Source organism: Cherax quadricarinatus, chromosome 84, assembly GCF_038502225.1.
Source record: "Cherax quadricarinatus isolate ZL_2023a chromosome 84, ASM3850222v1, whole genome shotgun sequence".
NCBI lineage: Eukaryota > Metazoa > Arthropoda > Malacostraca > Decapoda > Parastacidae > Cherax > Cherax quadricarinatus.
In genome coordinates, this window is record NC_091375.1 from 11211721 (window position 1) to 11237373 (window position 25653).

A 25653-nucleotide genomic window follows, 5' to 3' on the forward strand; every position below is an offset into this window, starting at 1 on the left:
AACACATCCCCTCACTTCCCAACCACAACACATTCCCCTCACTTGTCAACCACAACACATTCCCCTCACTTGTTAACCACAACACTTTCTCTCCCTTTACAACTGCAACACATACCCTGACTTGTCTACTACAACACATCTCTTTGCTTTTCGGCCAAAACACTCATTTTCAACCCCTCACAATACATCCCCGCAGGATACCTTAACTCCTCACAGTACATCCCCTCAGGTTACCTCAACCCCTTACAAGACATCCCCGCATGTTACCTCAACCCTTCACAGTACATCGCCTCAGGTTACCTCAACCCCTTATAAGACATCCCCTCATGTTACGTTAACCCTTCACAATACATCCCCTCACCACACATCCCCTCGTGTTACCTCAACCTCTCACAACACATCCCTTCATGTTACCTCAATCCTTTACAATACATCCCCACATGTTACCTCCACCCCCTCACAACACATCCCCTCATTTTCTTTCAGCCCCTCACACCCTCACTTCCCCCACAGTCCCTCACATCAACTCACTTTCCCTCAATCCTACACAACATATTCTGTCACTTGATCAACTGGGCTGTGGTTTATATGTCGATTTGTGTGCAGCCAGCAGTAACAGCCTTGTTGATCAGGCCCTGATTTACTGCAAGGCTTGGTCACTGGCTGGTCCACAGGGACATTGACCCTCGAAACCCTCTCCAGGTATACTCCAAATATACTTCTTTCAACCTCTCTCAACACATCCCCTCACTTTACCCCTCAAGCATCAAGATACTTCCCAGTAAATAGGTATCTGGGTGTTAGCAAACTGTTGTCACTGGCATCCCGGGAAAGAGAACCAAAGTACCCAGATGGAAATTTGCCTGAATGCTTTCCTTTGTTGGGTTATTAATAACATATATATATATATATATATATATATATATATATATATATATATATATATATATATATATATATATATATATATATATATATATATATATATAATGCAAAGGAATGCATCCTGTTACATCCCCTCGCATCCTGTTACATCCCCTCGCATCCTGTTACATCCCCTCGCATCCTGTTACATCCCCTCGCATCCTGTTACATCCCCTCGCATCCTGTTACATCCCCTCGCATCCTGTTACATCCCCTCGCATCCTGTTACATCCCCTCGCATCCTTTTACAGCCCCTCACATCCTGTTACATCCCCTCGCATCCTGTTACATCCCCTCGCATCCTGTTACATCCCCTCGCATCCTGTTACATCCCCCTCACATCTTGTTACATCCCCTCGCATCCTGTTACATCCCCTCGCATCCTGTTACAGCCCCTAGCTTCCTGTTATATCCCCTCACCCCCTGTTACATCCCCTCGCATCCTGTTACATCCCCTCACATCCTGTTACATCCCCTTGCATTCTGTTAAGTCCCCTTTTCATTCTGTTACATCCCCCTCACATCCTGTTATATTCCCTCACATCCTGTTATATTCCCTCACATCCTACTATATCCCCTCACATCCTGTTACATCCCTTTACATGCTGTAGCCTTCTCTAACATCCTATTATATCCCCTCTCATCCTGTTATATCCTCTCTCTTCCTATTATATCCCATCATATCCTATTACATCCACTTGCATCCTATTCCATCCTCTCACATCCTATTTCTTCCCCTCACATCCTATTACATCCCCTTAGATTCTGCTACATCCTTTCACATCCCCTCATATCCTGTTGCATATCCTCACATTATATTAAATCCTCTCACATTCTGTTACGCCTGGCTGACCAGGCAAGCACCAGACGAGCCTGGCCCATGGCCGGGCTCCAAGAGTAGTCAAACTCTCGAAGCTCTTCAAAGGTAAAGGTGAAAGTATATCCTCACATCCTATTGCATACCCTTACATCTTGTTACATCCCTTCACATTATATTACATCCCCTCGCATATCTATTACATCTCACATATTTCATCCATCTTGCATCCTATTACATTCCCTACACATCTTATTAATCCCTTCCCTCACATCCTATTGGTCCCCCTTGCATCTTATTACATCCCTCCTTACATTCTATTAATCCTCTCAAATCAGATTGCATCCCCCCCCTCACATCCTGTTACATCCCCCCCTCATTCTGTTACATCCCCCCCTCTCATTCTGTTACACCCCCTTACATTGTTACATCCCCCCCTCACATTCTGTTACACCCCCCTTACATTGTTACATCACCCCTCACATTCTGTTACATCTCCCCCCTAGTTCTGTTACATCCCCCCCCTGCACATTCTATTACATCACTTCTTGCAACTTGTTATACTTTCTCTCATCCTGTTATATTCCCCTCATTCTCTCATGTCCCTCCCTTACAATTGCTTATTGTAGTTCAAATGGTAGTGGCATTAGCTCACACCAAGGGACTGGGCTCAATCTTGAGACAAGGGGAAATATTGGGCACATTTCCTTACACCTGATGTCCTTGGTCACCTAACAGTCAGTAGGTACCTGGGTGTTAGCCAACTGGTATACATCACATCCTGGGGAAGAGGATAAAGGACCCCAATGGAAATATGCCAGACAGTCTGATGACATGGCTTTCTTGGGTTATCCTTGGTTAATAACCCTCTGGGTTAAATTTATAATCTGATCAGAATCTCTCTTACATCTTGTATCCTGTTACAATTTCTGAACTTCCCCTCAGATCCCTTTTCAACCTGTAACATCCCATCCCAGTGTGTTACACTCCCTAACATCCTTTTACACCCCCCACCCCCCTCTCTACCTGTTGCATCAGAATTTGAAGGATAAAGTAAGCTAATATTTTCGGATTTTTAACTCGGAGGGTTAACCACCCAAGATAACCTAACAAAGTCTGTGTGTCATCAAGGACTGTCGGAATTTTCAATGGTGCCTTTAATCTGCTCACCCAGGATGGAACTCACAATAGCCTCTTAACACCCAGTTGAAAAGGGGTAGCAGGTGTAAGTCAGATATGTACAATGTTTGACCTGTGCCATGGAGCAATTCCCAATCCCTCAGTGTGTAAGCTGAGGATGTTATCAACCGAGCTCGGAGCACTGCAGTTGACCCACAACCAACCTGGTGGTGCATCTGGTACAACTCTGGGTTAACGCTATTCATGCATGTATATACATACTGTACAGTAAACTGCCAATAAAGAGAATGCTAAAGAGGCGAGACAGATTTGGCAGAGGGATGGCACCTTCAAAATGAGAACCATCTAAAATGTTACATTCTTTATCTGTTGGTTATCTGTTTGTGTATGATGAGAGGACAGGGTGTCAATAGACCTATAAAATTATCAGAATAAATTTTGATCATCTACTCAGTATTATCCAACTTAAGAAGCTCCAGAAAAGAAGAAAAGTTATTTGTACTCTATTTTTGTATAATGTAAATGACAAAAGACTTGCTAGTTTGAAAGATTGATGTTTGTTTAGGTTTAAATCATCACTGCCTTATATTAACTAGGATTTTAATTTTTTTTAAATGTCGCATCATACAGTTTACAAACGGTGTAGTGTATGCACACTGCAGTGACGTGATGTAGGCATACTGTAGGCTTTATTTTAATGTGTCCTTGTGGTATACAGTAATAGTCTCAAGTTGTGAACAATGAACCTCCAAAATGCTGGTCAGAGAGACCAATTAAATGTGTATGACTACTGATCTGAGCACGGATTAATTATAAAGGGGAAAGTATGATGCAATGGATGACTGAACGAATATGTTGCAACCAGTTGTAGCACCATGTTGAGTTCATTGGAGAACAGCTGTTCATCATGTCAGAAAAATACAAGAACAGTCCAGGTAGTATGTGTGTTGCAGAAAAGTAAATTGATAACTGTTAAGCTGAAACTTGACATATCTAAAAGATTTGAAAAAATGAAGCTCCATCTAGCATCTTCTGTGTGTACAGTGTAAACCAGTCTGCCATTGCAAAAATTTTTAAGACAAAAGCGTGTGCAGCATTTTGGCGTACATTAAAAGATATCCACCTATGCATTCTGCAACATTTTCCAAGAAGTGAAGTGTGGAAACTGAAATGGAAAAACTTTTCAGTATGTTAATACAGTATTAAGTAATTTATTTAGGCACAGGTAAACATAAATACAATTATCATGCTTAATGTAAATTACCCAGGATAGCCCAAAAAGTCAGTGACTTATTTCCATTGGGGTTCTTGTATGTGCTAAGAGTATATTTACTATACTTTCCACTACACCAGAGGAAGTGAGCAGTAAAAAATTGTGGAGGGGATAAATAAGGCCAGCAATAAATGTTCAGGAAAGATACGTTAATGTGTCATTCAATATGAGGACAGTTTTTTTTTTTGTTTTATTATCTATTCAGTACTGTAATATTTTTGTAGTATAGTACTGTATGTAAACAGTACAGTATGTATAAATACGGTGGTCTGCATGTTTATGATATAATAAAGTACAAATACAGTACAGTACTGTATATAAGATGAAAGTTAGGGGGATGGCATTGGAAATAAGAGATCATCTAAAACCTTGAACCCCTTTCCCTAAGGAAAACCGTGAAATACATTTACCATTTGCAAATTCTTAGATTGGTTAGGCAACTTGTATAAGTTGTTAGGCTTACTGCATTACTCTAAGGTCATGTGAACGGGAAAGACCTAAATGTACACACTGGGTAGTTGATTTTTGTTTAACATCTTTGTCATATTTTGATGTATATAAACCTGAGTTCTAGCTCATTTTTAATGCATGTAGTCTTAAAGAATTGTGGTCTGTTGAAGGAATTTTTTTTGTTTTGTTTTATAAAATGCTACCTCATTTTGTGTTCATAAGAATAAATTGGTTATAAAACCTGTGTTCTTCCCGCACTGTTGTTCATAAGGAAAAATTTTGTCCCTGGTTACCCCAGCAGAGTGTAAAAACTCTGAGAAGGATAGTAGCCTTCATCAGCTTGTGTCTGTGTACATGTGTTGTTCTTACTATATATTGATGTAAAGGATAATAAAATTTCACCCCAGTTTTTTCTTCCTCATTTTTTGCAGGTTGCCATCAAAATAATTGACAAAACAAAAATAGATGCTGATAATTTGAGAAAAATCCTCCGAGAAATAGAGATCTTGAAGAAATTAAGACATCCCTACATAATTCGGTTATATCAAGTGATGGAAACAGAGCGCATGATTTATCTTGTCACTGAATATGCCAGCTGTGGGGAATTGTTTGGTAAGTAGCTCTGAAATGCAGTACGGTGACTCCTTAGTGATGTTAGTAAACCTTTGTGTCTTATACTTGTTATGGAAAATAAGGGTGTGGGTGTGAATGGATTTATCATCAGGTAGTGTGGTCACATCCCTGAGCATTAAATAGTTTTAATTACTGAATAGTTAATATAATTATATGAGACAAATTATTTACATAATTAGTTTTAAAAAATCTTTCAGTGGCAGTTAAAATACTCTGGCAAATACAAACTGCAGTTTCACATTCTTTGGTTTAAGGCTAGTGCTTACAATATTCCTCTTCATCTTCTTTCTTCTTTCAACACACCAGCCGTATCCCACCAAGGCGGGGTAGCCCAAAAGGAAAAACAAAAGTTTCTCCTTTTACATTTAGTAATATATACAGGAGAAGGGGTTACTAGCCCCTTGCTCCTGGCATTTTAGTCACCTCTTACAACACGCATGGCTTACAGAGGAAAAATTCTGTTCCACTTCCCCATGGAGGTAAGAGGAAATGAACAAGAACTTGTAAGAAAATAGAAGAACACCCAGAGGGGTGTGTATATACTATATGCTTGTACATGTATGTGTAGTGTGACCTAAGTGTAAGTAGAAGTAGCAAGACATATATGAAACCTTGCATGTTCATGAGACAGAAAAAAAAAAGACACCAGCAATCCTACCATCATGTAAAACAATTACAGGCTTCTGTTTTACACTCGCTTGATTCCTCTTCATCTCTGAGTAATATTACTATATTATATGTAAGAAGCTATCTTAACAGAACTGTCTAGGGTTACAAAAGATTTTTAATTGCTTGCATTAATTGTTGATAGTTATTAAGATAGGCAAATTATCCAAATTCTCACTTCCTAAATTAATGTGCTAAAACAATATCTTCTGAGGTTTTAATTTATTATATTTAAAAGATTAGTATTATTAATTTTGACTGAGGGGAAAGGATTCATGAAATATTCATAATACATTCTGTTATTATTATTATTATTATTATTTTAGTCATTTTGGAAGCACTAAATTCATAGGAAAAAGGGAGATAATAATTTTTGATCCAAGGAAAGTGTGTTGCTCCAATTCCTTGGATCAAAAGCCATTTACCAACACCAAATCATCCTTCCCCCCATGAATGGAATACTGTACATTACTGTACATATTTAAGTATCATACAGTGTAAGAAATATAATTACATTATTTTTGTCTCAGATTATGTTGCAACACACGGAAAGATGAGAGAGAGAGAAGCTCGGACAAAATTCATGCAGATTGTAGCAGCTCTGCGATATTGTCACAAACGTGGCATTGTACACAGAGATCTAAAAGCAGAAAATTTGCTCTTAGATAAGGACTTAAATATTAAACTTGCAGGCAAGTGTGTAATCTTGTATGCACATTTGTCTTATGTGTAATATTTTTCTCGGTATAGTTATGCTTAACATCTCATGTCTTGATATTATTGAGTCATAAATCTGATCAGTTCTTCCTTCTCTAGCACATTTTCATAAAGCTACACTTAAATAATAATCCCTTGTGCTATCAGTAAGATGTGTATACTGTACTTATATATATATTTTTTTTTACGTCATTATTTCTGCCAATGTGGGGTGACCCCAAAGAAGGAAGCACATTCAGCCTCGATCATTTAATGGCTGTCTTGCCAGAATTGCACAGACAGCATATTTCAAATTATGCTCTGAACTGCAACAGTGCAGGCATTATATTGTCCACCTCCAGAGCCTGAGTCAGGCAAACTGGTTTTCTGGAATTCCTTCATGTGTTACCATGCTCATTCCAACACCATGTCAAATTCCAAAAATCACTTTTCTCTACACACTCTGATCTTATACACTTTTACACATTACTGCTGAATATACATGCCATTACTGGGTAGAAGAGGCATTGAGCCAAGAAATAGATGAAAAAGACAGAACAACATAAGCTTTTATTATAAATGGTTTGAGGAAAATTTTAACATTGTTATAATAAAAGTTTATGTACTTTAGTGTCTTTTTCATCCAAACCCTTATTACTGAAACCCTTCTGCACACACTCCATCCATGCCTGCATCTTCCTCCATTCATTCATATATTTTTACATCTTAGTCAACCTAAATTGCTCCATCTGCTCTAATTAACCAAATCACGTCAATACCCCACTCTTCTGCTCCCAGAATTATAATTTTCATTTCACCATGAAATCAGCATCACCATAGTTAAGTATGTGAACCCATGCCATATATTTATAGCATTGCCAGGTAACCAGAAATAGCACCCAGGTCCTGTCAGCTATGGTTCCCTAATAAGGATGAAGTGATGTTTTGATTCATTTCATTCTTGCTTCACCTTCAGATGCATCACACTGGGGACATGTAGGAATATTTCATCAACTACTGTCGAGTGATTAAGTATTGATAATAAATATTGTACTGGTAGTATATGTAGATTTTTTTATAAATTATAACTAATTTTAGGCAGTGGTTTTTCAATGATTGTAAAAAAGATTTCTTTGTATGTAATAGTCTGGATGTTTTCGGTATATTGTATACACATATTAAAAAATGTTATACAAAGAGCACAATATACAGTACTGTACTATACAGTTGTCTTGGAAACCTAATTTATTCTTATCTTGGCTTGCAGACTTTGGGTTTAGCAACTTTTACACACCAGGAGAGCTGTTATCAACGTGGTGTGGCTCCCCTCCTTACGCTGCCCCAGAACTCTTCGAAGGCAAAGAGTATGATGGGCCCAAAGCTGATGTTTGGGTGAGATGAACCTTCTAAAGAGGTGTAGTTATTAAATGTTTAAATACTAGTTTTGAGCTTAAGAAAGATAACACTACACAGAATTTTTTAATATTGGTTACTGTAATTGGTTAAGATGTGCATTATAAAAAGGTTGTGTACTAGTTGACATTGTTTTAATTAGTATATGTTCTGCATACTGCTGATTATTAGTGTTCTAAACAGTAAAACGTGTAATTGCTTTCATGGCACATTTCATATGCAAGATAAAAGTTCAGTCAATATGCAAGCTCAACTTTGCATTTTTATTCTTTATTGATGTTGCAGTGAGGTTTAAAAAAAGAATTGTGATATTTGAATTTTTTTAAATGTTAGGTAGAAGCACTTATATAGCTATTTGCTTCTTAATAGTTTATCTAAGACTTGATTGAGGTTGCCCTTGCAGCTTTGCCTGTCATGTAGATGCTGTATGGCCCCTACAGGTTTAGCACTTCCCATGACTGTAATAATAATTTATAGCTTTGTTAATTTGACAACACAGTTTAGATTGTAATATCTCCTGTTTGTAAGAGGTAACTACTAAAGACTGTAATGCTGTCTATAGATCAGTGTTACATTACTTATCATTTATATGTTTACAAGATTTAAAACTTTCACTCCTATAAAATTTAGAATGTGTTTTCAGGTAAATCTCTACACATGTAATAACGTAAATTAAAAGTGCAAGTGAAAGCTTGTGATGATAAAACTGACTGCTGCTATACTGTAGTTTACTATATTGAGTGATAAGATAGAGAAGTACATCTACTGTTGTTTTTAGAGAATGAGACAAGTGACATTCGTTATCTCTACAATGTTGAAGTAAACAATGCAAGTTTTGTAGTAATATAGGTTGAATTTTGTATCCACTGACTAGTAGATTTTTAGGGATACTGTATATGCTCATTGTAGAAATTGACTTAAGATCAGCTACTCCAACATTGTAGAAATTGACTTAAGATCAGCTACTCCAACTGATGAATATTTGATGTGGCTTTGCAGAGTCTGGGAGTCATATTGTATGTGTTGGTGTGTGGATACCTGCCGTTTGATGCCAAAACCTTACAGACCTTGAGATCGCTCGTGGTAGCTGGAAAATTTAGAATACCATACTTCATGTCCTCAGGTGAGCTGCTGTCACTCTAATACTTGAAAACAGGATTTTCGTAGATTTTAGAAAGCAGGAATAAAATTAATGATGCTTTAATACTTCCAAGAATTCTTCTTTCTTTCAATGCACCGGCCGTATCTCACCAAGGCGGGGTGGCCCAATAGGAAAAACAAAAGTTTCTCCTTTTACATTTAGTAATATATACAGAAGAAGGGGTTACTAGCCTCTTGCTCCTGGCATTTTAGTTGCCTCTTATAACACGCATGGCTTACGGAGGAAGAATTCTGTTCTACTTCCCCATGGAGATAAGAGGAAATAAGAACAAGAACAAGTAACAAAATAAAAGAAAACCCAGAGGGGTGTGTGTATATATTCCTGTACATGCATGTGTAGTGTGACCTAAGTGTAAGTAGAAGTAACAAGACATACCTGAAATCTTACATGTTTATGAGACAAAAAAGACACCACCAATCCTACCATCATGTAAAACAATTACAAATTTTTATTTTACACTCACTTGGCAGGACTTGTACCTTTCTGGGTGGTTGCTGTCTACCAGCCTACTACCAAGAATTATTTTTAAATATTTTTTTAGTACAAGTCTTGAAAGTGCAGCAATATAGAATATAACTACTTTTGTTTATTCACTTATTGCTTGTGGACTTTTGAATTTTATGTAGCTTATGATATTTGAATTAATCTAAGAAAGCTAAAGTATTTAATTTGATCACCTGGTATTTCTTAGAAAGATCTCTTGAGGGGATGTGCCTTGCTGCTGGTATTATTGTGGTATTATGGAGGTAACCATTAGCCTGACTCCTGGTGTTGCGAATTTACATAATGTATTTTTTTTTTTTTAACACGTTGGTCATCTCCCACTGAGGCAGGGTGACTCAGAAGAAAGAAAATCCCCAAAAAGAAAATACTTTCATCATCAGTCAACACTTTCACCTCACTCATAAATAATCACTGTCTTTGCAGAGATGCTCCGATACAGCAGTTTAGAAGTCCCTCCAAACTGCTAATATCCCAAACCCCTCCTTTAAAGTGCAGGCATTGTACTTCCCATATCCAGGATCTGGTCTGGCTAACTGGTTTCCCTGAATCCTTTCACAAAATATTACCCTGCTCGCACTCCCACAGCTCGTCAGGTCTCAAAAACCACTCGTCTCCATTCACTCCTATCTAACAAGCTCACAAATGCTTGCTGGAAGTTCGAGCCCTTGCCTACAAAACCCCCTTTACCTCCTCCCTCCAATCTTTTCGAGGACAACCCCTGCCCCACTTTCCTTCCCCTACAGATTTATACGCTCTCCAAGTCATTGTACTTTGATCCATTTTCTCTAAATGACCAAACCACCTCAACAACCCCTCTTCAGCCCTCTGACTAATACTTTTAGTAATCCACACCTCCTCCTAACTTCCACACTCTGAATTCTCTGCATAATATTTACACCACACATTGCAATAGACAGGACATCTCCACTACCTCCAGCTGCCTCCTTGCTGCAGCATTTACAACCCAAGCTTCACACCCATATAAGTGTTAATACTGCTTTACTTTCATACATTCCCTTCTTTGCCTCTATGGATAACATTTTTTGTCTCCACAAATACCTCAATGCACCACTCACCTTTTTTCCTTCATCAGTTCTTTGATTTACCTCATCCTTCATAAACCCATCTGCTGATAAGTCAACTCCCAAATATCTGAAAACATTCACTTCTTCCATACTCCCTCTCTCCAATGTGATATTAAATTTTTCTTTATCTAAATCATTTGACACCCTCATCACCTTACTCTTATCTGTGTTCACTTTCAACTTTCTACCTTTACACACTACATTTTTTTTTTTATTTTAACAAGTTGGCCATCTCCCACCGAGGCAGAGTGACCCAAAAAGAAAGAAAATCCCCAAAAAGAAAATACTTTCATCATTCAACACTTTCACCTCACTCACACATACATATACCTACATATACACTGATGAAAGTATTTTCTTTTTGGGGATTTTCTTTCTTTTTTGGGTCACCCTGCCTCGGTGGGAGACGGCCGACTTTTTTAAAAAAAAAAAAAAAAAAAAAACACATACCTCACACTACATATAGCAATGAAATCACAAAACACGTGATTTTGAATCATTTACCAAACTGCGGCAGGCCAGGGCTCAAACCCACAACACATTGTCCTGCCTCAAGAGACAACACAACGTACATGTCAACTTACCACTGTAGGATTGCTGGCTCAGTGGTAAGGTGACATGTACGTTGTGTTGTCTCTTTAGGCGGGACAATGTGTCGTGGGGTCAAGCCCTGCCCTGCCGCAGTTTGGTAAATGACACTACACACATGTATGGCAGAAGGTGTTGTTTACAGTAGATGATTTGTGGCAATTAAGTTTTAATAGCATTATTTTATATTCTTTCTTACAGATTGTGATAATCTTATTCGTAAGATGTTACAAGTAGACCCTGAGAAGAGAATAAATATAGAACGGATAATGCAACATAGATGGATAACAGTGGTAAGTTATTATTTGTTTCATGGACAACAATGGTAAGTTTTCATTCATTTCTGCAGACACGCTAGTAATAGTAAGGGTTTCTGCTTTTCTTTCAGTGCTAATGAAACTTATGAGTTGTTTGATGCATGAAGTTCCTGTAGGAGAGGCAGTTATTGACATTGGTGCAGTATTATTCTGTAGATGGGAAGTTTACAAGTTTGTGACCAGTTTGAGGTGACAGTGAGCAGAAGACTTATGTATGAATCATCATTTCATTAACAAACTTAATCCTTGATTTTAATACATTGTATATTGATGTTAATGTTTTTATTATGAACTTTTACCCAACAGGAAGGTCTAGACCCTAAAATTGAAGAAATCCTCCAGTACTACAACACACCGAAGTCTGAACTTCCCCCACCTGACAACGACCAGGTGCTAGAGCACATGATGCACATAATACCCGACTTAGATAGAGAAAAAATATTGCAGGTGAGGGATGTGAGTTTTTGGATTGTGTTGATCACAAACCTTTGTCCTGTGTGCTCATGCACACTGCTGATCATAGAGACCACAGTCACGTGTGCTCATGTACGCTGCTGTTTACAGAGACCTGTGTCGTGTTCTCACGCACACTGTGGATCACTGAGGTCTGTGTCCTGTGTGCTCTCACTCATTGTGGATCACAGAAACCTCTGTCCTTTGTGCTCACACACATTATGGATCACAGAGACCTTTGTCTTGTGTGCTCATGTACACAGCATACACTTGAAGGACAGTCTTATGTTTGATGTTCCATACAGCTTGCATGTTTTCTCTTTATTATTATTAATAGTTGCAAGTGTTTAGTGCCTATGTCTCCATAACCAATTTTTTTTTGTATTTTGTCAACATTAGTGCTAAAGCAGCTCACCTAAGTATAATTCATATTTTTTAAGTCTAGCAATAAGATATCTGATGTCATAGGCACTATACTGTACAGTTTTTTTTGTTTGTAAACTGTTAATTTGTGGTTCTAAACCTCACCTGTTTTGCAAATATTCAGGAGTGTTAGCTGCATCCTTTGATTCTAATGAAAACCATATAAAAATCTTCAGGTACTGCTTTGCATGCTGAAAAGGACATTTTATTTTTAATAATTAAAATATTACTTAACTTTTGTCATTGCTTGCTTGTTTATATTTGGAATACTCGGCCAGTTTGACAGCGTACACGTGAACGTTATAAAGCCACAGTTACAGGAACAAAGATGAATAATCGATATTATTATAAAAAGGCACATGGCCTCTACAACTGGAGAATGTGATGTGGTTAATGTTACTGGTTCTTTGTCTTTGTTAATAGTATTTTTTATAATTTTATATTACATTGTGAGTTTACAAGTGCCCATGAATGTTTCTACTTTTTTTTTTCAACAAGTCAGCCATCTTCCACTGAGGCAGGGTGACCCAAAAAGAAAGAAAATCCTCAAAAAGAAAATACTTTCATCATCATTCAACACTCACCTCACTCATACATAATCACTGTTTTTTGCAGAGGTACCCAGATACAACAGTTTAGAAGCAACCTACCATCCTGCAAAGATACATATGTTATTATATATACAAATCCCTCCAAACTGCCAATATCCCAGACCCCTCCTTTAAAGTGCAGGCATTGTACTTCCCATTTCCATGACTCAGGTCAACCTAAATCTATAATAACTGGTCTCTCTGAACCTTTTCACTAAATATTACCCTGCTCACACTCCCACAGCTCGTCAAGTCCCAAAAACCATTTGTCTCCATTTACTCCTATCTAGCATGCTCGCACACGTTTGCTGGAAGTCCAAGCCCCTCGCCCACAAAACCTCCTTTACCCTCTCCCTCCAACTTTTTCAAGGACGACCCCTACCCTGCCTTCCTTCCCCTACAGATTTATATGCTCTCCGAGTCATTCTACTTTGATCCATTCTCTCTAAATGACCAAACCACCTCGACAACCCCTCTTCAGCCCTCTGACTAATACTTTTAGTAATCCACACCTCCAACTAATTTCCACACTCAGAATTTTCTGCATATTTACACCACACATTGCCCTCAGACAGGACATCTCCACTGCCTCCAGCCGCCTCCTCGCTGCAGCATTTGGAACCCAAGCTTCACACCCATATAAGAGTGTTCGTACCACTATACTTTCGTACATTCCCTTCTTTGCCTCCATGAATAACTTTTTTTTGTCTCCACAGATACCTCAATGCACCACTCACTTTTTTTTCTTCATCAGTTCTATGTTTAACCTCATTCTTCATAAACTCATCCACTGACAAGTCAACTTCCAAATATCTGAAAACATTCATTTCTTCCATACTCCTTCTCTCCAATGTGATATCCAATTTTTATATATCTAAACTGTTTGATACCCTCATCACCTTACTCTTATCTATGTTCACTTTCAACTTTCTACCTTTACACACCCTCCCAAACTGGTCCACAAACCTTTGCGACTTTTCTTTAGAATCTCCCATAAGCACAGTATCATCAGCAAAAAGTAACTGTGTCAACTCCCATTTTGTATTTGATTTCCCATTATTTAATTCCACCCCTCTCCTCAACACTCTAGCATTTACCTCTTTTACAACCCCACCTATAAATATATTAAACAACCATGGTGACATTACACATCCCTATCTAAGACCTACTTTTACTGGGAAGTATTCTCCCTCTCTTCTACACACCCTAACCTGAGCCTCACTATCCTCATAAAAACTCTTTACAGCATTTAGTAACTTACCACCTATTCCATATACTTGCAACATCTGCCACATTGCTCCCCTATCCACTCTATCATATGCCTTTTCTATATCCATAAATGCAATGAAAACTTCCCTACCTATAGTTAAATACTGTTCACATACATGCTTCAATGTAAACACTTTATCTACACATCCCCTACCCACTCTAAAGCCTCCTTGCTCATCTGCAATCCTACTCTCTGTCTTACCTCTTATTCTTTCAATAATAACCCTACTGTACACTTTTCCTAGTATACTCAGTAAACTTATTTCCCTATAATTTTTATAATCTCTTTTGTACCCCTTCCCTTTATATAAAGGAACTATACATGCTCTCTGCCAATCCCTAGGTACCGTCCCCTCTTTCATACATTTATTAAACAAAAATACCAAGCACTCCAACACTATATCCCCTCCTGCTTTCAACATTTCTGTCATGATACCATTAGTTTCAGCTGCGTTACCCCCTTTCATTCTACATAATGCCTCATGCACCTCCCCCACACTCACATCTTGCTCTTCTTCACTCCTAAACGATGTTATACCTCCCTGGCCAGTGCATGAAATTACTGCCTCCCTTTCGTCATCAACATTTAAGAGTTCCTCAAAATATTCCCTCCATCTACCCAATACCTCTGCTTCCCATCTAACTCCCCTACTCAGTTTTTAATCGACAAATCCATTCTTTCCCTAGGCTTTCTTAACTTGTTTATCTTACTCCAAAATTTTTTCTTATTTTCATCAATATTTCTTGACAGTGCCTCTCCCACTCTATCATCTCCTCTCCTTTTCCACTCGCCACTCTCTTCACCTTTCTTTTACTCTCCATATACTCTGCTCTTCTTATAACACTTCTGCTTTGTAAAAACCTTTCATAGCTACCTTTTTTATTTTATCACACCCTTTTCTTCATCATTCCACCAATCACTCCTCTTTCCTCCTGCACCCACCCTCCTATAACCACAAACTTCTGCACCACATTCTAATACTGCATTTTTAAAAGTATTCCAATCCTCTTCAGCATACCCCCACTACTCATATTTGCACTATCCCATCTTTCTGCCAATAGTTGTTTATATCTCATCCTAACTTCCTCCTCCCTTAGTTTATACACCTTCACCTCTCTCTTACTTGCTGTTGCCATTTTCCTTTTGTCCCATCTACCTCTTACTTTAACTGTAGCTACAACTAAATAATGATCCGTTATATCAGTTGCCCTTCTATAAACGTGTACATCCTGAAGCCTACCCATCAACCTTTTATCCACCAATACATAATCTAACAAACTATTTTCATTACGTGGTACATCTTGTATACTTATTTATCCTCTTTTTCATAAAATATATATTACTTATTACCAAACCTCTTTCTACACATAGCTCAGTAAAGGCTCCCCATTTTCATTTACCCCTGGCACCCCAAATTTACCTACTACTCCCTCCACGACATTGTTACCCACTTTAGATAACAAAAAAAGGCACAATACCGTGACTGGAACGATACACAAATAACCCGCACATAAAAGAGAGAAGCTTAGGATGACGTTTCGGTCCAACTTGGACCATTGACAAAGTCACACTGTGACTTTGTTAATGGTCCAAGTCGGACTGAAACGTCGTCCTAAGCTTCTCTCTTGTATGTGTGGGTTATTTGTGTATTACCCACTTTAGCATTGAGATCCCCCAACGACAAGTACTCTTTCACTTGGTTTGAAACTCCCCACGCACTCACTCAACATTTCCCAAAATCTCTCTCTCCTGTACACTTCTCTCTTCTCCAGGTGCATAAATGCTTACTATAACCCACTTTTTACATCTAACCCTTATTTTACACCACGTAATCCTTGAATTTATACATTTATATTCCCTCTTTTCCTGCCATAACTTGTCCTTCAATATTATTGCTACTCCTTCTTTAGCTCTAACTCTATTTGAAATCCCTGACCTAATCCTATTTATTCCTCTTCACTGAAACTCTCCCACCCCCTTCAGCTTTGTTTCACTTAAAGCCAGGACATGCAGCTTCTTCTCATTCATAACATCCACAATCGTCTCTTTCTTATCATTTGCACAACATCCATGCACATTCAAACATTCCGCTTTGACGGTTTTCTTCTTTTTCTTTTTAGTAGGCTGTACGGGAAAAGGGGTTACTAGCCCATTGTTCCTGGCATTTTAATTGACTTTTACAACACACATGGCTTACGGAGGAAAGATTCTTATTCCACTTCCCCATGGATATGAAAGGAAAAGCAAAAAGAACAAGAACTATTAAGATAAAATCAAAGAAATCTCAGATGAGTGTGTATACAATAAATGTGTACATGTATGTGTAGTGTGACCTGATTGTAAGTAGAAGTAGCAAGATGTACCTGAAATCTTGCATGTTTACGAGACAAAAAAAGACACCAGCAATCCTACCATCATGTATAACAAATACAGGCTTCCTTTTTGCACTCACTTGGTAGGATGGTAGTTCCTCCCTGAATGGTTGCTGTCTACCAACCTACTACCTACAATATAGTATTTGTATCATTTGCAAATATATTCACATAGTTCATTACTATATTTCTTCTGGAAAGTCACATACAGTGCAGGATAAATAAATTTAAAAATTTTATCAGAGCAAGTGCTAATTCTCGTGGCAACTCTGGTGACTTCTCCACAAGGCCATTTTTCCTCTTATCGCTGTTCACTGGACCAATTATGCACCTCTGTAATCTTTTGACTACTGCCCACAGGATGGGTATGGGGTGCATAATAAACATATTAAACTATCACTGTTCATCCACTGCTATAGTCTGCCTTGTATTCTCAAGTTTGAGTTGGAAGCATGGGCAAATGTTTTGAGTTGTAGGGGCTTGAACTATTAGAAGCCATGTGTGACCATGATAAATTGGAGGGAGTGGAAATAAGTTTTTTGGGGGATTTGACTTGCTGTTGGAGTGTGAGCTAGATAATATTTATGAAGGCATTTGGGGAAACCAGTAGTTGGATTTGAGTTTTGAAAAATGAGTGGGGGTGTTGTCTTTCAGAGGTTCATTTGAATTGTAATATATTTGAACTTCTTCCAAGACACTTATAGACTGTGGGATAGTGACTGTTTTTCCTTCTTCAGGTCACTCTACATAGTGGGTAACTGCTGATGTGGTAAATGTAAAAATATATTAATGTACAGTCAACCCTCAGTGTGTGTGTTCTTTGTCATACGAAGAGTTTAACTTAATATTGGACAACTGTAAGTGCAAGACAGATTTGTGCAAGGTGTTGTCACCTTCCCGAAGTAAGGTGTCACCTCAATGTTTAACATTTAAACTGTGTAGCTCTTGCCTCTTCTTATTCCTCTGAAGAGATATGTGTAAGCACATGAAATCGCTCAGGTTTTATTTCCTATTTTCACAGGTATTTTTACACAAGTGTATTTGTTTACTGATGAGTTTTTTAAGACTTAGATATATTTCTTCCAGGTATAGTTTATCACATCCTCACATTGAATAGTGTAAATATCAGCATTGGCATTCAGTGTGTTGTGTGTTCTTTGTTGTAGGTTTTAAATGGTGTTAAAAGTTATGCTGGCTCTGTGGATCTTACTTTTGGCAATAAAGTTATGGATGTTGTCTGAAAGCTTTCCAAACTGGAGAACAATTTATCAGTGTGAGACTCTGCCTTGGCCTAGTGCTATGGAAGAACCTGAATATTTTTTTCCTATAATTGAAGAAGAATGCATTATACACTTAGGACCTTTTTCAAGTTGTGGCACCCAGTGCATTTCATCAATCAGTTGTAGAAGAAAGGTTGTTAAGATCATCCATGCCACTAGACAAAGGCATACTTGTTGGTGTTAATCATCATTTGTAACTTCAGAGTTTAATACTGTTGTATCTGGATGCATCTGCAAAGACTGGTTGTGTGTGAATGATGGTGAAAAGTGTTGAATGATGGTCAAAGTGTTTCCTTTTTTTGAGTCACCCTTCCTTGGTGGGAGATGGCTGACATGTTGATAAAAAAAGATACTACAACACTCCATGGGGAAGTGGAGAAGACTCCTTCCTCTGTAAGCCATGCGTTTTATAAGAGATGACTAAAATGCCAGGAGCAAGGGCTAGCTGGTAACCCCTTCTGTATAAATAACTAAATGTAAAATGAAAAAAACTTTGTGAGTGTTTTTTCTTTTTTTGGGTCACCCTGCCTCCATGGGAGACAGCGAGTGTTATAAAAAAATACTACTCAAGAAATGTATTATCATGATTTTTTTTTATAGATGATCACTTTTTTCTTGGTTATTTTTTGATAAAATATACTAATTCTCCATGGGGAAATGGAACAGAATTCTTCCTAAGTGAGCCATGCGTGTTGTAGGAGGCGACTAAAATGCCAGGAGCAAGGGGCTAGTAACCCCTTCTGTATGTGTTACTAAATTTAAAATGAGAAACTTTTTTTTTCTTTTTAGGTCACCCTGCCTTGGTGGGATATGGCTGGTCTGTTAAAAAAAAATATATATATACTAATGATTGGTATGAAAAAACTGAAGCTATTGGACTGGTAGCTTGGTGGCCAAACATAATCAGATATTGAACCCCATTGCTAGACATATCACCTTCATTTATTTTCAGTTTGTTTATTTATTGTTAAATACAGTACAGGTTGAGTATGTGTTATCCAGAATTCAGAAATATCCCAAATCCGAAGGTTTTTCAAGTGCCAACAAGCCCCAACAAATGGAGACTTCTAGTCGGCTCTGGGGAAGTTCCCAGGCATTGCACAGGTGTCTGCATACCCAGGGAGTTGTGATATATGTCCTCGCACACCCTGGGTGGCACTCTGACACTTCTGGTGCCAGTTTATCCATCAGAGCTACACATTACTCATTGTCATTACCACGTGTTTTGTGCTTATTCTCCGCTCTGTGGTGTGGAGATATTGTTGAAAATGTCAAAAAGACCTGCAGATACCCCTAAGGGTAATTGTGTTATGGAAAAATACAGTGCCTTTTAATCATAACATGGCATCATAGATTGAGACTGAAAACCTGCCATTATTTGTTATTTTTTAACAGCTGATGCAAGTATTCTCCTGATGGTGCTGTGCTGCTTTTATTAAAAAGATTGTATAAAACTACCTTCAGGTTATGTGTATAAGGTGCATATGAAATATAAATGGGTCCTATCCCCAAGCTATTTCATTATACAGTGGACCCTCCCTTTTTGTTGGGCTTTGTTTTCGCTCATTCCAGTTTGGGCCGATTTTTTCTGTAAAAATATTGGCTCAGTTTTTGTTGCGTTCCTCCGTTCTTGTCGGTGGTACGGTATTGGCAGCTCAATTGTCGTTACTCTCCTCTGTTCTCGGTGGTGGTGTGGCACAGGTCTGAGTGTGCCGATCACTCAACCTCCCACACATGCATTCTGAGGCAGTGTCGCTTTGTTTACGGTTGAGTGAACATTGCTCTGCGAGTTTATACGAATTATTTTGTAATAATTCATTGTTTCTTGCACTTGTTTATTCTGTGTGACTGCTAAATAAGCCACCTTGGGCTCAAACAAAGCTGCTAGTCCCAGTCCTTTGGTAAAGAAGGTGAGAAACAATAGAATTCAAGAAAGAAAGAAATTGAAAAATATGAACATGGCTTACGTGTGATCAACATTGTGAGGATATATGGCAAACCTGCATCAACCATCAGTTCCATCGTAGCGAAGAACAACGAAATCAAGGAAGCTGATGTTGCAAAAGGGGTAAAAGTGAAAACAAAACAGAGATCACAAACACTGGAAGATGTCAAGAAATTGTTGTTGGTGTGGATCAACAAGAAACAATTAGCGGGTGATAGTGTTGTGCAGTCGATAATTTGCGAAAAGGCAAGGCAGTAGCATGCCGATCTCGTAAAGAAAATGCCTCGAATGAGTGCTGATGTTAGTGAATTTAAAGCCAGCAAGAGCTGGTTCGAAAAATTAAAAAAGTGTAGTGGCATACACAGTGCTGTAAAACATGGTGAGGCAGCAAGTTCAGATAAACATGGGGCTGAAAAATTAGTGCATGAATTCAAGGAGTACATAGAGGCTGAAGGATTCGTCCCCTAACAGCTGTTCAATTGTAACAAAGCGGGCCTCTTTTGGAAGAAAATGCCAAAGAGGACCTACATCATGCAGGAGGAAAAGGGACTACCATGACACAAGCCTATGAAAAACAGGCTAACTCTCTTGCTTTGTGATAATGCTAGTGGGGATTTTAAAGTGAAGCCTTTACTGGTGTATCACTCTGAAAATCTCAGTGTGTTCAAGAAAAACAGTGTTGCCAAGAGTAAATTGTGTGTGATGTGGAAGGCTAATAGTAAGGCATGGGTCACAAGGGAAATTTTCCTCGATTGGTTCGATGAAATGTTTGGCCCCAGTGTGAAGGAATACTTCCTGGAAAAGAAATTGCCACAGTGCCTCCTGGTAATGGACAGTGCTCCTGGTCATCCTCCAAACCTGGATGACCAAATGGTGGAGGAGTTTAATTTCATCACAGTGAAATTCTTGCCCCCTAATACCACTCTTTTCATCCAGCCCATGGACCAGTAGATCATTTTGAACTTCAAAAAACTCTACACCAAAGCAGTGTTTCAAAGGGGCTTTGATGTGACCTCAGACACTCAGTTGCTCCTAAGAGCTTTCTGGAGAAGTATTACAACCCAGGAATCCAAATGGCCTGTTATCCTGGGTGTAAAGGGAGCAAAATAAACACAGCAGAAAAAGTTTAGACTTATATTATCCTTCACCAATTTAGAACAGCAATATGTACACTATGTACAGTGATAAGTATAGTGCACTCCACGGTAAGCAAGGCAGAAATAGAAGCCACAAGATAGCAGACCGTGCTTCAACCAGCTCTAGAATGGGAATGACAAGGGCAGACAGGAGAGTGGTACCCACATAACCTCTGCGATTGCCAAAACCATCTTCTTATTGGCTAGAACCTGGTCACTAGTTGAACGATGGGGCCCCATCATCAACTCTTAGCAACCTGGCGCTGTATAGTCCTTGTGGCTTAGCGCTTCTTTTTGATTATGATAATAATAATTAGCAACCTGGTTCGCTGGTTGGGGGAGATAGCCTGTAAATGAGGGTGTGTACATGCGCTGAATAAAGGTTACGTACTCTTTGCATGCCACAAGAAGTCACTTCATTATCCTCAATTGCATAAGCCTTATAGATAAGGCTTGGCAGGGAGTGACTTTCAGGACGATGAGCTCTGCTTGGAGAAAATTGTGGCCAGAATGTGCTCAGGAGAGGGATTTTGAAGGGTTTGGGACTGACCCTGTCAACCCTACACCTGTTGTGGATTGTATTGTGGCATTAGGGAATTCCATGGGGTTGGATGTGAGTGGCCAGGATGTGGAAGAGTTGGTGGAGGACCACAGTGAAGAGCTAACCACTGAAGAGCTGCAAGACCTTCATCTGCGACAGCAACAGAACACAGCTGTGGAATATGCTTCAGAGGAGGAGGAAGAGAGAGGGGGGAATGTGCCTTCTTCAGTGATTAAGGACATGTGTGCAAAATGGAGTGAGTTGCAAAGTTTTGTGCAGAAATATCACCCTAACTAAGCTCTTGGAAGCTGTGTTGGCAACATGTACAATGACAATACCATGTCCCATTTTAGGCAAATTTTAAAGAGACGCCAGAAACAGAATTCTCTGGACAGTTTTTTTGTGTGACGGGTCCAGTGACTCAAACTGGTCCTAGTACGATTAAAAAACTAAAAAGGGAAGTAACCCCGGACATGCACTTGGTACCTGAAGTCTTTATGGAAGGGGATTCCCCTTCCAAACAATAGTGACTTCTCCCTCTTCCCTTCTCCCTGTCTACCATACACCAAGAGTCTTCAATAAAGGTAAGTGTCATGTTATTACACTATTGTTTTATACTACTTGAGTTCTCATTCTTTTTTGTTTGTAAATCTATATTTAATGTATAAAAAAATATTTTTTGTTAATACTTCTGGGTGGCTGGAACGGATTAATTGGATTTATATTATTTCTTGTGGGGAAAATGATTTCAGTTTTAGTTGATTTCATGTTTTGTTGGACTCTGGAAAGAATTAACAATGAAAAGGGAGGGTCCACTGTATTAGAAAATCCAAAAAATCCTGAAATCAGAGACACTTGCAGCCCCAGGCATTTTGGATAAAGGATAGTCAACCTGTATGCATTTTTTATGGGTTTATATAACCTACCCTAACCATCCTATAAACTGATCACTTTCTGATTGCCATCCAAATAGCCTTTAACTATTCATTTCTTGGCTGCCAGGTGAATGGACATTGCATATGAAAATACTCAGTGTGATGTATTCTATCAAACTAGCAGTTGTAAATGCTCTCTTTTTACTGGCTAGCATGAGACAGCTATGCAAGTGTAAAAATGATCGCAGAGCGGAAAAAATTGCATTTTTTCAACCTTTTCTTGTTAATCGATGGGAGGGGGGATTGACTGCATATAATTATATATAGACACACACACTATTACAAAATCAAACTACAACAAAAGTGACATGAACACCAGAAGTACTATAATGTACCAATATTGTGACTGTTCATGAAGCTGGTACACCTTACAAGGTATTAGTCTAATGTGCCACACATTGATCCTAATGTTGTATTATAGCTCAACACTAATGCAAACTAAATGAAAGGATCTACAATCTGCTGTTCACATTTTTTTTTATTTCTGTATATAATATCTTAGAAAATGCTATCTACAAGTTAGGAAACATACCAATAAGTTTTAGGGTTCACACTACCAATATTTGAGCTGATTTAAACTGGTTCTACGTTCCAAATGCTTTTCTTAATATACTGTGACTTTAAACTTGTACAAAATAATTTTTTTGTTGCATCATGATTATATTGAGTGTTGCATGATATAACTAATCCTGTGTAGATTGTGGTACTAACTAAAGATTACAACTTCCTCAGTGTGTGCATGGGATGAAGTTTGACCACATTAGTGCCATATACCACCTCCTGGAAGAGAAGGTGGCAGAAGCTGCATCAGCTTCGGCGTCACCCTCCATGGTCCTTTACCCACAGGCCCTCCCAGTTGTACCCACACACCACAGAAAGTCCTCCATTACCACTGGTGAGTACCCCTAACACCCCTCCTCACCCTTCTTAACCCTTGTGTAATTCTGAGCATGTACTTCAAGTGGAGTGTGATATGTAATACAAGGAATAGATGTGCAGGGATTTACAACTTTGAAGCAAGTTACAATCCCGGTGTTTCAACTTAGAAACAAGTTACATTCCTGGTGTTTCAACTTAGAAACAGTTTACATTCCAGGTGTTTCATCTTCAAAACAATTTACATTCCAGTGTTTCAACATTTAAACGAGTTGCATTTCCAGGGCATCAGCATATGAGTCATTTGCAGCCCTGAGAGTATTTTTTTATTTTTTTATTATCACACTGGCCGATTCCCACCAAGGCAGGGTGGCCCGAAAAAGAAAAACTTTCACCATCATTCACTCCATCACTGTCTTGCCAGAAGGGTGCTTTACACTACAGTTTTTAAACTGCAACATTAACACCCCTCCTTCAGAGTGCAGGCACTGTACTTCCCATCTCCAGGACTCAAGTCCGGCCTGCCGGTTTCCCTGAATCCCTTCATAAATGTTACTTTGCTCACACTCCAACAGCACGTCAAGTATTAAAAACCATTTGTCTCCATTCACTCCTATCAAACACGCTCACGCATGCCTGCTGGAAGTCCAAGCCCCTCGCACACAAAACCTCCTTTACCCCCTCCCTCCAACCCTTCCTAGGCCGACCCCTACCCCGCCTTCCTTCCACTACAGACTGATACACTCTTGAAGTCATTCTGTTTCGCTCCATTCTCTCTACATGTCCGAACCACCTCAACAACCCTTCCTCAGCCCTCTGGACAACAGTTTTGGTAATCCCGCACCTCCTCCTAACTTCCAAACTACGAATTCTCTGCATTATATTCACACCACACATTGCCCTCAGACATGACATCTCCACTGCCTCCAGCCTTCTCCTCGCTGCAACATTCATCACCCACGCTTCACACCCATATAAGAGCGTTGGTAAAACTATACTCTCATACATTCCCCTCTTTGCCTCCAAGGACAAAGTTCTTTGTCTCCACAGACTCCTAAGTGCACCACTCACTCTTTTTCCCTCATCAATTCTATGATTCACCTCATCTTTCATAGACCCCTGAGAGTATTGTCCTAAAGAAAACAAAAATACAAAGGATAATTCTGTGTCGCACATTTATAACTTCAGATTGGCCTTAATAACCCAGTCATTTTCCCAGTATAATGAACCTTGTTAATAAAGTGGATCATTGCAACTCAGGGATTTGTAATTCAGGGAATCACTGTCAAGTCTGGTGTGCTACATGTGGCTTCTGTTCTGGTGTTTTCCTATACACTAACCAATGGTTTAATGCACCCTGCAAGTATGGGACAGAATCCACTGGGTCATTTGATTTTGAAACAACAAAGTTCTTTGGTTACAGAATTGTCCTTTATTGTTACAGTCTCATCTGTATCTATGACCGTCATTATTACTGGCTACCCGCTCCTTCCTATTAGTCTCTTAAATCAACGGTTTACTGCATTTTCTACGAGTCTCTATCATATCACTGAGGAATTATGGTACATTTTTTTCTTGCCATTTGTATTATTATATAATCCCTGTTGTTTTAATGTTCTTATTTTGTTCTTTAACCTCTTTTTCTGTTAAGTAATCATCATCATTTTAGTTATTTTTCATAATGCAAGTAAATGGTACTACTTGCTACACTTGAGGGACTTCTGGACTGGCTTGTGGAAGCCTTCAAAAGATGTTACAAATTGTTTATTTTAAGGCATGGAGAGCATCAAGTCAAAATTACTAGTTATCTCCATGAGGGCATCTATCACATTTCATGAGCTAGAAAGCATCAGAGGAATTTTGAACTTAGCAGTTTGCACAGCGATGACTTTGAACAGAACTTACCTGTGCTTTGATTCTCACCCCAGTAGCAAATTTTTGCAAGTAACTTTGTAGGAGAACTACAATTTTCCTGAAATCTTACTCATTGGTTGTAACATCTTGTGTTCTCTAATTGCGTACTTTATAAGTGCAAAAAAATTAAATGTCATTGTGGTTTTGTTACAGTAGTACAAAAATTAAAATTACATACATTTTAGTTTAGTTCTTGTTTTCATATTATGTGTAAGAGTATTATTCACTGGCTTATTCTTTGCAGCATTAT

At 38.7% G+C, this 25653-nt stretch overlaps 1 protein-coding gene across 3 annotated transcripts in view; it reads left to right on the plus strand.

Moving 5' to 3' along the window:
- LOC128704399 (serine/threonine-protein kinase SIK3) overlaps positions 1-25653 on the plus strand; it is an 82585-nt gene that overhangs the window by 2860 nt on the left and 54072 nt on the right. For all 3 annotated transcript variants that reach the window (XM_053799550.2, XM_070103067.1, XM_053799551.2), the window contains exons 2-8: positions 5036-5216; positions 6434-6595; positions 7867-7991; positions 9012-9135; positions 11553-11644; positions 11975-12115; positions 23346-23508. In XM_053799550.2, the coding sequence (XP_053655525.1) occupies positions 5036-5216; positions 6434-6595; positions 7867-7991; positions 9012-9135; positions 11553-11644; positions 11975-12115; positions 23346-23508 (988 nt within the window). The remainder of the gene's footprint in view (positions 1-5035; positions 5217-6433; positions 6596-7866; positions 7992-9011; positions 9136-11552; positions 11645-11974; positions 12116-23345; positions 23509-25653) is intronic.